Source organism: Hirundo rustica, chromosome 7, assembly GCF_015227805.2.
Source record: "Hirundo rustica isolate bHirRus1 chromosome 7, bHirRus1.pri.v3, whole genome shotgun sequence".
Classification (NCBI taxonomy): Eukaryota; Metazoa; Chordata; class Aves; order Passeriformes; family Hirundinidae; genus Hirundo; species Hirundo rustica.
In genome coordinates, this window is record NC_053456.1 from 6,382,643 (window position 1) to 6,398,523 (window position 15,881).

The 15,881-nt window shown below is 38.3% G+C and overlaps 1 protein-coding gene across 2 annotated transcripts in view; it reads left to right on the forward strand.

The window, feature by feature from the left end:
* The window catches only part of ZRANB3 (zinc finger RANBP2-type containing 3), a 39,563-nt gene that overhangs the window by 18,202 nt on the left and 5,480 nt on the right, over positions 1–15,881 (forward strand). For both annotated transcript variants that reach the window (XM_040068877.2, XM_040068876.2), the window contains exons 4-15: positions 1,100–1,278; positions 3,697–3,928; positions 5,651–5,736; positions 7,691–7,862; positions 8,157–8,285; positions 9,119–9,238; positions 9,957–10,076; positions 10,587–10,766; positions 11,538–11,690; positions 12,295–12,754; positions 13,725–13,928; positions 14,391–14,473. In XM_040068877.2, coding sequence (XP_039924811.1) covers positions 1,100–1,278; positions 3,697–3,928; positions 5,651–5,736; positions 7,691–7,862; positions 8,157–8,285; positions 9,119–9,238; positions 9,957–10,076; positions 10,587–10,766; positions 11,538–11,690; positions 12,295–12,754; positions 13,725–13,928; positions 14,391–14,473 — 2,118 coding nt within the window. The remainder of the gene's footprint in view (positions 1–1,099; positions 1,279–3,696; positions 3,929–5,650; positions 5,737–7,690; positions 7,863–8,156; positions 8,286–9,118; positions 9,239–9,956; positions 10,077–10,586; positions 10,767–11,537; positions 11,691–12,294; positions 12,755–13,724; positions 13,929–14,390; positions 14,474–15,881) is intronic.

The following is a 15,881-nucleotide window of genomic DNA, read 5'->3' on the forward strand; positions in this document are numbered from 1 at the left end:
ACACAAGGGGAACTTGCAGGAAAATTTTAGTGAAAACTTGGCAAAACTGAGTATCACAGTAGCTTTCCTATTATTTTCTTTTTAGTAGTAGTAGAAAAATTTGTTGTTTTCTTTTGTGCTTGGGAAAATCTCTTCGTTGTATCATTTCATCAGTCCAATCAGACCCAATACTGGAGATGTAAACTGTTTTATGTCTCAGTGCTGTAGTTAGCAGCAGATCACTCAGATATGCACTGGACTCCATGGAAAACCTGCACAGAGCATTTTAAAGCCCATCTCTGCTTTGATGTTTCACAGGAGTTGGGAACTATCTCTTGCCGTGTGAACAAGCAGAGAAAATAAGTTGCATTCTTTGATAAAACCTTGGGGAGAGGGGTGTGATATTTTTTAAACAAAACCCTAAATTCTGAATCTTACAATCATCTGTTGCCATGATTATTCACCTGTGGGAGTGTTCCCACCTTGACAATATGAAGCAAGTACTTTCTTGTTAAATATAAATGTGTTTGTTGAATCTCCCTCTTGTCTGTCCATCTGAATTCTCACTCTCTGGGCTTTCTCATGTGCGTTACAGGCCAAAGAGAAACCCTCAGCTCTGGTGAATCAGTGCAGTAATTTGTTTTTGTTGTCCCACTGGCTCAAACCCAGAGCTCTTCCCAGAGGCGTTTGTTCTTTACTTGCCTGTGCAGTTGAGAACAAAGTTGTTGGTATTGTAAGAAAGCATCCTATGCTTTTCTTTCCTTTGCAGAGTCTTTTAAAAATGTTTTTGGTAGCTCAACAGGTTAAAGAGTTTGATCTTTTTAGTCTCCCCTATTAAAAGCCTGAACTGAATATCATCTGAGATGAATGGAAATGCTTCTTCTGACTTGGAGCTAACCAGATACAACACATGTATTAATCCATTTACCTGGAAAAATCTTGTTTCATAAAAGATCATCTGTGGTAGCAGTGATAATTAAATACATGCTATCCAAGTAGCTCTTTGACTGGGTTTCCTTTTTCTGGTTCTGTCTTTGCAAGTTCTTTTGGGCTCTTCTGAATGGAATATGCTTTCTGAGCAGAGATTTCTGGTTTTAATGTTGTTCTTTTCTTTTCCCAGATGGGGCTTGGAAAAACAATTCAAGCAATTGCCATTTCATATTACTACAAAAATGAATGGCCTCTCTTAATTGTAGTGCCTTCCTCTCTGAGATACCCTTGGGTGGATGAGATGGAGAAATGGATTCCAGAACTTTCTCCAGATGACATTAGCATCATTCAGAACAAAACTGATATTGGGTAAGTAGAGTTTATTATTCTTCTCTAGGAAGACTTGCTCAGCACCTTCTGCTCAAGCAGGGCCACCCTCTGGGCTATCAGAAACACCCTCTGGGCTATCAGCCACTCCTCCCAGTTTTCTGTTACTGAATTACAGTAGTCACTCATTTTTCTTAGAAGTTGAGGGATCTGCTTTTTGCAAAGTAGCAAATGCTTGTCTGCTGAAAATTAGATTACTTCAGTTTGTCTCAAATTGAACATACACAGTTATTTCTCAACTCTGATGAATTCATTAGCTTCTGTAAAACCTTTTCGGAGAACTTCTGGTGTACATTACAAAATAAGGAAGTAATTACTGTTAGAATTCCATTTAGCATGCTGAGAAAATTTGTAAGTTCGAATAAGTAATCCCTAAATAACTGAAAAGGTCATCGTGACCTACGCTTTCTATCTTTAGACTTAATAGCATGAATTCATCAGAGAAGCTATGTCTTGGGTGTTATTAGAATAACTCCTGTTACCCTGAATTACAAGGGTGGGTTTTGTCTGCTTTACTGTAAATGACTTGGTTGATTTTATGGTAATGTTTAGATATTGTTCTAAAACTTCCGTGTGAGGGAGACTGATCTTCGTGTTTTCTGGGAATATCAGAAAATGATTTGTCTGCCAAGATGTGTTCCTTGGAGCCTTCCTGGGAACCACAGAAATCCAACTGAAAATGCATTTTGAAAGCTTTGTCAAAGGGCAATTGCTACTGATAGTCAAAATTTAAGTTCATCACAGGAACATGGAAACTAAAATTAGCTTTTTTTTTTAAAGGTATTTATCTAAAAGGCATTCAGTGCTTGTAGTGCTGGATGCAGAAAGGGGAAATGTGGACTAGGGAAAATGATGGGAAAATTAAACAGCAAATGAAATTCTGTTCTTTTAAGATTTTTTTAAAGGAGTAGACCTTAACCATTATTACTTATTTTTATTCAAAAACAAGGGAATATGAAAACTTGGGTTTCTGCTCATTTAACTTCCAGGAGGCTTCCTAGCTATAAGTGAGGTTGCTGTTGAACTAATTAATATTTTAAAATTAAAAAGTGTTTCATGCATTTGTAAGAAAATGCAAAAACGCAGCTGCCAAACTTGGTTTAGCATTTTGTTAAATTCTGCTTCCATATGTTAAGCTTCGATTCCTCTCAGTTTAATACTTTGCTTTTCTTCAAAACTTCAAGAGCTGAGTTTACTGCTTGAGTGTTAACTTCTTGATTAAAACAGGTTAAAATCAACTTAGGCCTCAGTTTAGGTTCGTAATTTGTGGCCAAATTTGAAAATGGCAGTTTCTTGAATAAATTGGTTCCACTAAAATAAATACGTTTGTTTGTAATTTTTTTTTTAATGTACCCTTCAGAAAGGGTAAGGGAAATTTGTGCTTTCCTGGTTGCTGTCTTTATCTGTACAGTGACAGGCAGAGCCTGCAGTGCCCACACTGCCAAGGAAAGCACCTTCCATATCCAGGAATATCAGTGTATAGCTGCATTTACTTGCTTCCTCTTAAATCCTCAAGGAAACTCCAGCTTGCCTGGTTTCTTCATCTCTTGCTACCGAAGAGCAAACAGAAATGATGCCAGCAGAGCAGTGTGTCTGACAGATGGGTACACCAGCTATGACCCTCATGCTGGTGACTTGTGTCTAACAGCTTTGAGTTCCTGTGCTGCTCCTGAAGGGCCACACTGCTCCCTAGTGATTTTAACATCAGTTCGTGTCACAGACTTGCATACATCTTTGTTATAATTGTTGAAATTTGTTATAAAAAGTTCATTTTCAATTAAAGACTAACTTTTCATCTTGTGCCATGATGACTCCCTGCTTCCAGGGGTTTTTTTGTGTTTTTTTCTTGTTCAATTTGAGCAAAAAAGCTGGATTACAGCTGTGACAGGAATGGTTTTATCAGGAGGTGACGTTCAGCCCAGTTTGCACTTTCTATTCACATTGCCCAAATACTCAGGGACATCTGCTTGATCCTCTCAGGCTGCTGGTGAGGAGACTCTTTGTACCCAGAGCAGTAGAAAGCTTGCCATTATTTACCTCAGGAGTTTGGGTGCTAATAAAGATCTTGGCTCGTGTGTAACTTTTTGTCCACAAAGTGGATTTTTCCAATGGGGTGCCCCTGAAAAGGAGCACGGGGCGAAGCAATGCATCCAGATCAATGAAATTCCTTTGAAATGCAATGTGTGCCTTCTGAAAATGGTTATGAAATGTGTGTGGTTGAGAAGTGTGAGATGTTTTAAACACCAAAAGCTGTTGTTGTTAGCCTGACAGCCCACATGTCAATCAATCCAAAAGGAGACATAGATACCTTCTGAGATCAGCTTTTTATAATCTCTCTGCTATATCAGTTGTCCTACAATAAAAATTTTACTAAGAAAACTTGTGGATTTTCTCTTTCAGGGGAATATCAACGAGCAAAGTGACAGTTCTGGGGTATGGGCTGTTAACATCTGATGCACAGACTTTGGTAGACACTTTGTACAGGCAGAACTTTAAGGTGGTTGTGATTGATGAATCACACTATATGAAATCCAGAAATGCCACCCGTAGCAAGATTTTACTGCCAATTGTGCAGAAAGCTCTCAGAGCTGTTCTCCTCACTGGAACCCCTGCTCTAGGAAGACCTGAAGAGGTATTGGATATGTTGTGTTTGGTTTTGGTTTTGAGGACGGTTTCAGTAATAAATGAACAGTTTTGTTGAATATATACAATAACATGCATTATGTCATCAAAAGGTGCACTACCTGCCTTAAAAAGGACAAGCATAAGAGACTAAACAAATGTCATTTTGTTGGAGTTGGTTTACAAACTTGTTTCAAGCTTGTGCACAGGTAACTTGAGACAGTGTTTCTTGTAAGGAATTCATCTTGCATCTTACAGACTGATTGTTGGGTGAAATAGAAAATAAAGAGCCTAAGAGAGAAGTGCTTGTTTCTCCTGGGTAGGGAAATCTTTGGTACACAAGATCTCGTATTAAATCTTCTACTTCATCATCTGACAAAGGCAGTCCTTTTATCAGTTTTTCACTGGTCTTTTAAATATTCCTCAGGTTCACTTAAGTGGAACAAAATACAGGCTGTGCTTGTTGCACGTCCAGAGTGACAAATTTTCCTTTGAAGGAAGGTCAGCTTATGGAATTAGAGAGGAGCAGAGGGGTAACAAAAACCCTCTTGGGTTTTATACTGAACCCAAGACAACTGCCTTTATTTATCAAATGTAGGGGAAAATGGAATATAAGAGCTGATTTGTATTCAGGGGACTTAAAAGAGTTATATAAATAATATTTTATGCTTCAGGATTCCTCACTGTGTAAATAGAACTTATGCCAAGACCCTTTATGAATTTAATTTTTTCAAAGAGGCGATAACTTGAGGGAGATATCTGTGGTATGGAAAAGGGCTTGGTATATCATGAGTACTTACCTAAAAAATTAATACGAATATTTATGTTAATGGGTGTGGATAATTACTAAAATTTCTTGTACAAAGCCATTGCAACCAACCCGGGGTGAAGAATTGAAGTTAGAGAGTGTTACACCTTTATATAGTGCACAGATACTGAGCCCAGTATCATTGTTAAAGGTCTTCAGAGGAAATTCCATACAAACTGTCCCTGACCACAGCTGTGGGATCAAAATTCATGACCAAATGGAAAATAATTTGAGATTTTTTTTTTAGTGATACTGATGTTCTTCAATGGCTTACAAGGCAGAGTATAAAAAGCATTAAGTATCTTTAATCAGTTTTGTGTCATAAGCAGAATCTTTACGTAAAGTCTTGAAATGTATAGAAAATTACCTGAGAGGCCAGGAAGCTTTGACAGTATAACAGCTTGTAAAGAGGATTCTTCCTGGTTAAGGTCATCTGAACTGGTATTTACCTCCTGCTACTTAGCAGGTAAAAAAAGCCGTGAGGTTTCTGGTCTGGATTGAAATTGTCCATTTTTTGGAGTAAAGCTTAAGAATTGAGTAGGTTTTTTATGTATTTCAGGAAGCAAACCACTCTTGCAATACCTGCACTGAAATTTGCAGAAGCCCATGTACCTGGCAAACGATAAAAACTGTATTTTTAGGAATAACTTCATCTCATCCATGTTTTCTTGTTCCATGTGGATCTTTTCCAAGACTGTCAGTGCTGTTACAGTGGTCTGAGCACTCTTTTCTTTGAGGGCTTCCCACAGCTGTCCTCTCTGAAGACTCCCGTATCCTGTGCAATTTCTTTTGCATGCAGGCCAAGCTGTGTGGGTTTTGTGCAAATATTAATAAACTTAGCACAAGAACCAGGTATTATTGATGATTTCTGATTAGTCTTACATTCACAATTATTAATTTTTCACCTTTTTATTTTTTGTGCAGCTCTTCATGCAGATTGAGGCACTGTTTCCAAGAAGGTTTGGAACTTGGAATGAATATGCTAAAAAATACTGTGATGCTCGTGTCAGGTATTACTGCCCTTGCTTATTTACATTCTTATGAGTATCTTTGATTTTTTCTTGTCATGCCAAGAGATAGAGGTAGTGCCTCTACTGCTCTGTCACATCATCTTGCTTTGAAACCCAGGGTCAGCAACCATTTCCTCCACCAAAAATCATTTGGAAAAGGGTGACAGGGATTAAATTAATACTTTAACACTGTTGAAGTTTGAAATAAAGTTGAAGCATTCTGTTAAGTAAAATTATTTCTATATTTTCTGTTGTTAGTATGAGCGGTGGAGGTTTTAACTTCAGAACTGGAGTTTTTGAGTCTCAGTCTTAAGCTCATGGTCATGTAATAATTTATATCTCTCTTTATTATGGGATCCAGGGTTTTTGCTACCTCATCACATTTGGGTGAGAAAAAAAGTCCAGCAGTTGTCTCTGTATTTCACAGACTGACTGTTTTAGCTAAAAAATTCATATCTACAACTTTGCATGTATTCAGAATCACAGATTTTTGTCAGCTAAGTTGGCTAGAATTTAGATTTAATTTTTACTATAATAATTACATGGTTTCATTTTCATAAAACTTGTTTTTCTCCTTCCATCATATGCACTTTTATCAGTATTTAACTTCAGATAACATGGAAGATCGCTGTCTAATTTTCAGACAGAGAAATGCTATTTTTTCCATGGTGTTTTGACTGAATGCATCTGTAATTTTCACACCACAAGTGCGCGTGGGTACAGCATGGTTAGCTACTCAATCATAGATGATTATCTTATTTTTGGAATACCATAAATGTAATAAAAATCAAGTTCAGGGTTTGGCAAGCATTCAATGAATAACTTTTTCTTCATGACTTGGCTGGAACAAAACATCCTGTGGTAATAAACTCGATGGGATTATTTTATGCAGCACTTCCTGTGAAAATATGGGTGGTTTTTCCTTAGGTGTCCATAGACACCTGTTTTAAAGATGAAATCCAAACTATTTCTACGAGGCTTAGCCTGCCATTTCTGCCATATCCCCAGTGCTGAGGGTGCAGGAAGGAGGCCTTTATAAGGACAGACATAAAAATAGACCAAGGAAGGGATGTGAGCAAAAGATGTTGCTGTCTTCCATCTGTGCCATTCCCACTTCACCAGTGCAGAAGTGACTCCCTCAGCCCTTTTCCCAAATGATTATAGTTAGCTAATTCAGCTAATTAGAACACTGTTGATAAAGTCAGTAAGGCTTAAAAATCTCTAAATGATTGTGGGGGTTTTTGGCTGTTTGTTTGGTCTTTTAATAAAAATTACACGCTTGTAGCACACTCTCTGGCCCTGGAAAATGCTACCTGGGCTTTTCTCCAAATCTGTCACGTTCATTATTTTATTGTCTCCTGACAGAGAAAAGCTGCTGTTCCTGTTGCAGCACTTCCTCAAAAACAGCAAAGCAAGGAAAGCACAAGGAAAACTGAGTTAATAAATTTCTCTTCTCAGCCTTTAGCTTCTTAATGTTAAACCTTCTTCCTCTATTTAACCTTGCTCATTAAATAGTATTACTTCTGAAGATGATAGCTTAAGCTTAAAGCTTCAATCCTGTCTCTGGCAGTAACTAAGAAGGAATTCTTAAGGAGGGAAAGAAAGCAATATCGATGGTGATATTTGCAGTTTTCATGATGACTTTCCTGTCGGTAATATAATAAAGATTATTCTCACGGTGGTATATTCTTCTCATTAGTCCATTGAAACAGGAGTTCTGAAATTAAAGGTGAAACTTCTGTTTCCTGTGGACAGTGAAGTGTGGGAGGCTGGGAATAGACAGAGGATTGTGTGCAGGTGATGGGCAGTGACTCCTGCAGGCAGTGGTGACTGCTGGGAAGTTGAAGCACGTTTCATATCCAATAGTGTGCTTTAAAATTAATTATGCACTGAAGGTTTCTATTGAATTTGGAAGATCTCATGTTTGCCCTCTGTATTGATTTATCATTTTCAGGTTTTTTGGTAAAAGAAGGCAATGGGACTGTAGAGGAGCTTCAAACTTAAAAGAACTACATCAACTTCTAAGTGAAATAATGATCAGAAGACTGAAGAATGATGTCCTAACTCAGTTGCCTCCCAAAGTCAGGCAACGTATTTCATTTGATCTCCCACAAGCTGCAGCAAAGGTAATTTTTCCACTTTCGTGGAAAATGTAAAAATACATTTGGTAATAAATGGAAATATCTATGTATGGATTTGTAATTTTATGTAAGCATGTGTATTATATGTAGTTACAAAGATTGTGGATCTTTGTTGCTGTTTTTAAAATATAACACAAAGAACACTAATACAGCAATTTTTTTTTCATCAATCAAAATTGATAAGAGTTCTCCAAAGTTCCTAAACGTTTCACTCTTGAAACATAGCTGTTGAGGTGCTTTGTACTCTGTGTCTAACCACTGGTCTCTTCTGCCCATCAGAATCTGAATGCCACTTTTGCAGAGTGGGAGAGATTAATGAGAAGTGTGAGTTCGGAGGCCACTGAAAGCCACTTCTCTCAAGTCATGAGTCTGATCACACGCATGTATAAGGAAACAGCCATTGCCAAGGTGAGCTGCAGCCTTTCCTGAGCGTCCCTGAATTCTCCAGCGTGTGTTTTTAACCTCATGCAATTGGTTTCATTGGCCAGAACAGGAGATGAGGTTATTTGGTTTGTTTCATAATCGTGACATGGGGAAACGCTCCCTTTTTCCTTGAATGTTTATGGGATGGACAGAACCCCATTACAGTGATAAAAGAAATCTGAAGACTGCTGCAGTGTGTTTTGCATTAACTGTTGATCACTGGTAAATTTTGTTATTACCTGTCATCATTGCTTTAATAGCTTTTGCAAAAGATACTGAAAATTACATTTGACACGGAAGAATTCTATGAATGCCTAAATAGAGCAATATTTTATTATTATGGTGTCATGAACATATCAAATTTATTCTTTCAGTTTTGATACATGGCTTTGTGTGTGTGGATACAGAAGTTCTGATTAAATATTAACTTGTCTGTTTGAAATATGTTTGTTTTTCTTAAATATGGATTAAAACACCAGATAATGATGTCTGAACTAAAAGGGGGTTTATCTACATCTTAATCTGGAAAAAGTGCCATGTAATTTTATGATCTTTTGAGGATAAATGTGGGGGTTTTTTTTCTCTCTGAAGGAGTAAGTTAGGTTTCTCAAAGACATCAAGTTGTGATTTTTTTTTAAACAACATTAATCTGAATTATTTGATTCTTAGCAATGTCAGTGTTTGATAGTCTTACACGAATAACAAAAGATATGGAAATTTACCTTTTCATGTTACAAGGAATTGAAAGACACGAAAATAAAAACTGTCTTTCTGAACATTTTGTGTGTCTCACTAATGAAAGCACTCTCTCACTGCAGGCAGGAGCAGTCAAGGACTACATCAAAATGATGCTTGACAACGACAAACTGAAGTTCCTCGTCTTTGCCCATCACCTGAGCATGCTGCAGGCCTGCACAGAGGCAGTGATAGAGAGCAAGGTAAAGCCTTAACAGATGTGCACACAAATTCACCCTCACTTACACGAGTGGCTGTCAGCCGTGCTTGAATCCAGCAGAACTGCACACGAGTGCAGCAGTGGGAGGATTTTATTGGACACGGATCAGTGCCACTGGATTCAGAGGGATCACGTGGTTCTGAAGAAGTGCTTTGTGTTTAAGGATGATGTAAACACACTTGGGTCTGGTATGACTTTATCATTGTTACTAAATCATTGTTGTAGGCACTTGTTTTCCAAATTTTTCCACCGGTATGCTTCTGTCTATTTTTGAGGGGTTTTAACTGCACGCTGTCATCCCACCTGAATGTTTAACTCAAAGCAGTAAAAATGTTTGCAAACAGCTTTCACCTTATTTGGATCATGGACGCTTAACTATTGCTAGGGGATGGTGGCTAACTGCTACTTTGTATTTCTAGTCTTTTTAACTGTTTGGAACTTAAAAAATACGGTGTCAGGGTAATTGCAGATTCTTCTGTGTGATATTCCATTTTAAGACCCCATGTTCGTTCTGTCTTCTACTTTTGCAAACAGGGAATACAAAATCTACACTTCTCTAGATAGAGGCTTAATTTTAAATCAAAGGGCAAAAGAGTGCTGATGAGAACAGTCCTTTTCCTGTTTTTACTGGGGGACAGGGAGGGATTGGGTCTGCAAAGAGACCCTGACAATGTCATTTAGTCTCTGTTCTGATGTTCCAGGCTCGCTACATCCGCATAGACGGGAGCGTTCCCTCTGCAGAGAGGATCCACCTCGTCAATCAGTTTCAGAAGGACCCCGAAACCCGCGTTGCTATTTTGAGTATTCAGGCAGCTGGTCAGGTGGGGCAGAACAGGAAATCTGTGAACTAATCCACTTGAGGAATATAGCTGCTGAAATAATTGATGACTGAAGTGGTTTACCGAGGGCAATTTATCTTTGTGCAATTTCTAGACCCTGTGCTCATTTCTTTGCACTAATCATGTTAACTGTGCTAAGCCTCTATTGAATTTACTTGAGCTAAATGATGATAAGCAGCAGCATCTCGTTTTTGAATAATTAGAAAAACTCCATTTCTCTAAAAGCACCAGATTAATAAGAAATAGATGTTATTCCATAATGAAAAGCAACGTGCAAAGTCTTTGCACCATATTGAAGTATTTTTTGAATTTGAGGCCCAAGGAAGAATCAGTAAAATAAATCCATCTGCTGTTGAGGACCACCTCAGCCACCCTCTTATTTCCACATTAAAATATCCTGTACAACCTTCAGCTTGTTAAAGCTGATCAGACAGTCAGTTTTCACGTGTGCTATCTTTGTTTTTAAAGAACCCATCTACTCATTCTGCTTAGGGATTAACGTTCACCGCTGCCACTCACGTTGTGTTTGCCGAGCTGTACTGGGATCCAGGCCACATTCAGCAGGCAGAGGACAGAGCTCACCGCATCGGGCAGTGCAGCTCTGTGAACATTCACTTCCTCATGGCCAGGGGAACCATGGACACCCTCATGTGGGCAATGCTGAACCGCAAGGTGCGTGCGCGGGGCTCCCTGTGCTGGGGGCTGCTCTCAGTGCCACAGGAGTCTTGGCTGTCTGGAACACCCAGAGACAAATGCTGCAATAGCTGATCATCAAAATGTCTCTGTTTGTTCTGATTTAGTCTTTTCTAGCTTTTGCTCTTCGTTCAAGATGCAAAGGTAATGAGTTTTTGCAAGGGGAATGGGATGGTTCACACTCACAGGAGGTGGTTGTTTTATGTTCTAGCTCTTTATTGTTGTTGTTGTTCACAATTTTAAGGCATTCAGGCATTCTGCTCGCTCTTAACAGCTAGAATTTGTTGTGGGTTGGACTTTTTAAATAGAATGAATGTTGTGCCTAACCTAAGCTTCCTTTCTGAGAGGCAGAGGCATTCTGAGATAATTCTTTTTCACTAGATCCCAGATTACGCTAATCTTTTCTTCTGTTGCTATTTTCTACAAGTATCACCCAGCAGCTGGAGAACCATAGAATGGTTTAGGTTGGAAGGGTCCTTAAAGCTCATCCTGCCTGGTGCATTATGAGCCTCCTTAAACATGGCACAGGTGGGGCTCAGTAATTCAACATCAATTTACCTAACAAGTTCTGTCACTAAATAATTCTGCCTGTATTTGTCTCCACGTGCCAAGCAAAACGTGTTAAGGCTGTTAGAGATGTACGCAGTGATTGTATTCTCTTTTACCTTCAATAAATATTGACATTTTGTGCACAGCTTCACTGGTTGTAGTGCGCTAAATACAGCACTTCCCATTATTGTCTTCCTGCAGGCCAAAGTCACAGGCAGCACCTTGAATGGCAAGAAAGAGAGAATGCAGGCTGAAGAAGGTGATAAGGACAAATGGGATTTTTTGAGTTTTGCTGAGTCCTGGACCCCAAATGAAAGTCTAGAAGATCTCCAAAATGAACTTTTATTTACACATGTAAGACTTGAAACTTGGTTTTTTCTGTTTCCTTTCATTTAAAAAAAAAAATTGTAGTAGTTATGTGCTTCAGCTTTCTCTTCACTTCAGACATTACTAATGGAGAAACACCAAAAAAGTGGGAAAAAACAATGTAAATTCCATTTTAAAACTTAGGTGAAGTTGGGAAAAGTGCTCTGGGGGAATAAATGTCATCTACATCTTCTGATGAGTCCCTATGTTATGTTTATGTGCCTGAGCCACCCTCAGAGTCAGATGAAACCAAGGAATTTCTGTTCAAATGACATCTTTGTTAACTGTGCTGAATTAATTGGACTAATATTTAAAAGAATGTTTGAAAGCCTTTCCTTGTAACGGGCATCTTCAAAAAAGGCAGACAGCTTACCACTCCTGTGTTTCTGTTTTCTGGTAGTGCATTTCAGAATTTTCAGGAGAATATTGAAAATATTCTGAAATCAGGAGAGGAATGTCAGACTGCTTTTTCTGCTCACTGTTATTGAAGTTACCTTTTATTTAACAGTTTCTGATGCAGTCATAAGTGGGGTTTAGAGGTCTTTTCCAACCTAAATGATTCTGTGATTCCCATTCCTTTCCTCTTCCCTAGTTTGAAAAGGACAAACAGCACGACATACGTTCCTTCTTTTCCCCCAAATCCTCCAAGGAGAAGAAACGCAAAAGGTTTTCTGGTGATGAATTGTTACATAATGACTCAGAATCTTCTGCAGTCACCAAAGAGGATGCAGAGAAGAGCTGTGAGAACCTGGATTCCACAGGGATGAGTGAGGTGGAGACAATCTGTGATGAAGATGCTTGTGAACATGAAGCCAAAAGAGCAAAGAGTGGAGGGACCCCAGTCAGCTCCAGTAATAAAAAGAAAACATCTTTGACTGGAAAAAAGCCTTCTTTGTTTCCAGAAAAAAACAGTGGACTCCATCCTTGTGGCTTAAATACTTCAAGTGAAAGTGCAGCTGTAAATAAAGTTTGGCACTGCAGTGCTTGCACTTACATTAACAATGCTCTGCTGCCTTACTGTGAGATGTGCCAGTGCCCCCAGAGCAGGGACGGTGAGTAAGGGGTGCTGCAGAGGGAAAGATGCAGTTTTCACTGCACTTCTGACCAGGCTCAGAAAACACAATTTTTTTGAACCTATGGCTACACAGAAGTCTAGGAAAATATGAAGAATTGTGTCTTTACATGAACAAATACTCCTCAAGTGATCCTCCTGAGCCTTGCTTTCCCCAAGGATCTTTTACATGAGTCTAACTTGAAAGAAGTGAAAAATGCCCATAAAATGTTAACAGGATATAAATTCCATAAGGAAGAATATATCCTCTGTTTTCTTTGCAGCAAATGTCCCTCTCATCTTCCTGGAGATTTATGGTTATTCTGAATACAATTAAACAGCAAAACTTTTCTTTACCTTTCAAAACTAAGCAGTATGGTGTTGGAGTTTTATTAACTTGAGCATTGTGTATTTGTCATGAGAGACATTATCTGAAAAATATGGCTTTTCTTTCTCCACTGGCTCACATTAGATTTCTTTTACTGAAATTTATTTAAGCTATCTGGAAAATTAATGAAACATTTTTTATAAATATACGTTGATATTTGTCATTTCAGTTGCAAAGCCACAGGTAAGGTTCTTTCTACTTCCTTTTTTATTTTTTTATTTTTATTAAATCTTTGAGCTTGTTCAAATAAGGACAACTTCTGAGTTTCACAGCTATAACTCAATGCCTAAAAAACTATTTTGTGTTCATGGTATATAATAACTGTATATAATACAGAATTGCTAACTGCATTGTTTATTACACATATATTTTGACATTCCTCTGGGTGCACAGGATTACACAGATTAAAAGCTTTGTTTCATGTGTTTGTTCTGCTGCTATTAAAGTTCCTAGGTGGTTGCACCATGCTAACATGAGAGAATGCAGTGCCATTCCTTGGTTCAGTGTGTGCTCCTGTCCCCCGTGTGCTGGGAGGTACCTGCCAGGTAACACAGAGCATCACTCTGCTCCTTTCTGTCTTCAGGTGAGAGAAATGCTGAAGCTCCCAGGAGCCAGGCTGAGGAAGGAGAGTCAGAGGAGCCCAGGAGAGATGGAGAGAGAGCAGAGGGCAGTGCTGAAAGCAGAAAAGGAAATTTGGGGGAATTGAGGGTCCAGCAGTCTCCTGAAATCAGAGAACAGGAAACTGTTGGCACTGAAAAGGAAGAAATGGACAAAGAATGTGGAGAAGGTAAAGTGGGACTCTGAAAGAACAATTCTGTCCCATTGTGAAACTGAATGAAATGCCTCTGACATGAAAAATGGCTTTTAAATAAAAACCTATCTCTCCAAAACACAGAAGTACAAACACCAGCACGGGACTCTCTCATTTTGGCCTGGGCCATTTGTTGAATTTTGATGCTGAGTAAGCCCAGCCTCTCCACACAGCTCCTGGAGCAAACCAGAGCTGACTGACTTCAGGACTGTCAAACCAGCAGCTACTGGAACTCAGGACAAACCCAGGCAAAACAGATGATGGGGCATTCAGGAAACAGAAAAATAAAATACACAAATACCTTAATAGTTTGCTGCTTGAGCTCCCTGCACCTTATGTTGTTCTGGAATTAGATACACATTTAAATAGTATTTTTAATGTCAGAGTAGAGTAAATGAATAAAAATCTTTAATGCCAACATTTTTTTTTCTGTTGTAGATAAATCAGACACATGGCAAATATATGATGGGCTTATGTTTTGTGCAAGCAAGAATACTGATAGAATCCACCTCTATACAAAGGTAAACCTGAAACATGGATGGCTATTGTCATTTTAAAATTGCCAAGGAAAATGTTGCCCTTATGAAATGTTTCTGTTTCTGTTCTCCTTTGTTGTGTTTGATCTAAAAGCATTAATATTTTTGTATTAACTGAAATGTACAAAAATTAGGTAATTTATCATTCTAGTTCTTTTTCTCAGTGGAATTGAGTAATAATTCCTTAGATACGTAACTTCCCACACTTCTCTTGGCTTACAAAATTGGTCTAATACGAGAATTCATCTGTTAGAAATGCCAGTGACAGTTGTTTAAAATTCCTTTTTTTTTTAATTACAGTGTCTTATCACAAAATAACTTGACTAGAATAACATTCAAAATTCAAATTAAAAATGAGAGTGAATCCTGACACACTAAGTAAATAAATTATTTTCACCACATTTTCAGAAAGCTCAACACTGATGCTGTGTGTAAGTCAGGAACTTCCTGAATAAAGCACATTTTCATTAACCTGCAGTGGTGATTGGGCACAGAAAGCAGCAGCTGGGAATTTTCCGGGTCATTATTCAAGGGAATTACCAATTTCTTCTTTCAAGTGATAGGAAAGTTCAGTGGGAAGATTTCTTGAAATGACTGAGTCACTCAGTGTATTCAGGTGCCACTAAAGCAGCACAGGTAACGGAGGCCAAGTCTTTGGGATGAGACATTTCTATGAGGCTGGGAAAAGTCAGAAAGAGTCAAAAAGTCCTCTTGTATCTGAAAATCTGTTCAATGTACTTACACTGTATGCTGCTGCCTCGCTTCATGTGTTTTATTCAAAGATTTTGGGTGGCTTTTGGGCAGTTGTCTGCTTTGGGTTTTGCTGGGATTAGAGGTTAATTGTGCCAGATACTGCACAAAATCTGCTGAATGGTGAGACACCGGGGAATTCTGCTGTGACTCCTCGCAAATGCTTGTGAATCATCAGTAAGTTCCTTGGCCAGATATACCCACTGGGACAACTTACTCCTTTAAAAATTAAGTGGAGAACTTCTTCTGACATAAAAAGAAGCATGATAAACAATGTTCAAGAATTCTTATTTGAAATTGTAATGAAGTGACATTCTCCTATCTCCAGTCATTCATTTCCCTTAGAATTCAGTCAAGAGGATTGTCATTTCAGTTTAATATAAGGCAGTTTGTGTGTCTGAACCATTTGCAAAGAAAAAAAATCAGATCTATTAAAAGTTAAAATGTTCAGCCTTGTTACTTTTAGGTAGATTAATATGAATCATCTTTCTTGCATTTTTGCTGTTATCTCCCTGCCTTATTGTTAATTCTGGAAAATTTTGACCTTGAAGGACTAAATTTAGGAGGAAGGGAGGAGAATTCACTTGAAACAGATTACTTTTTCTACATTGTGCTACACTGCATCTGTAAACAAAACTCTTTG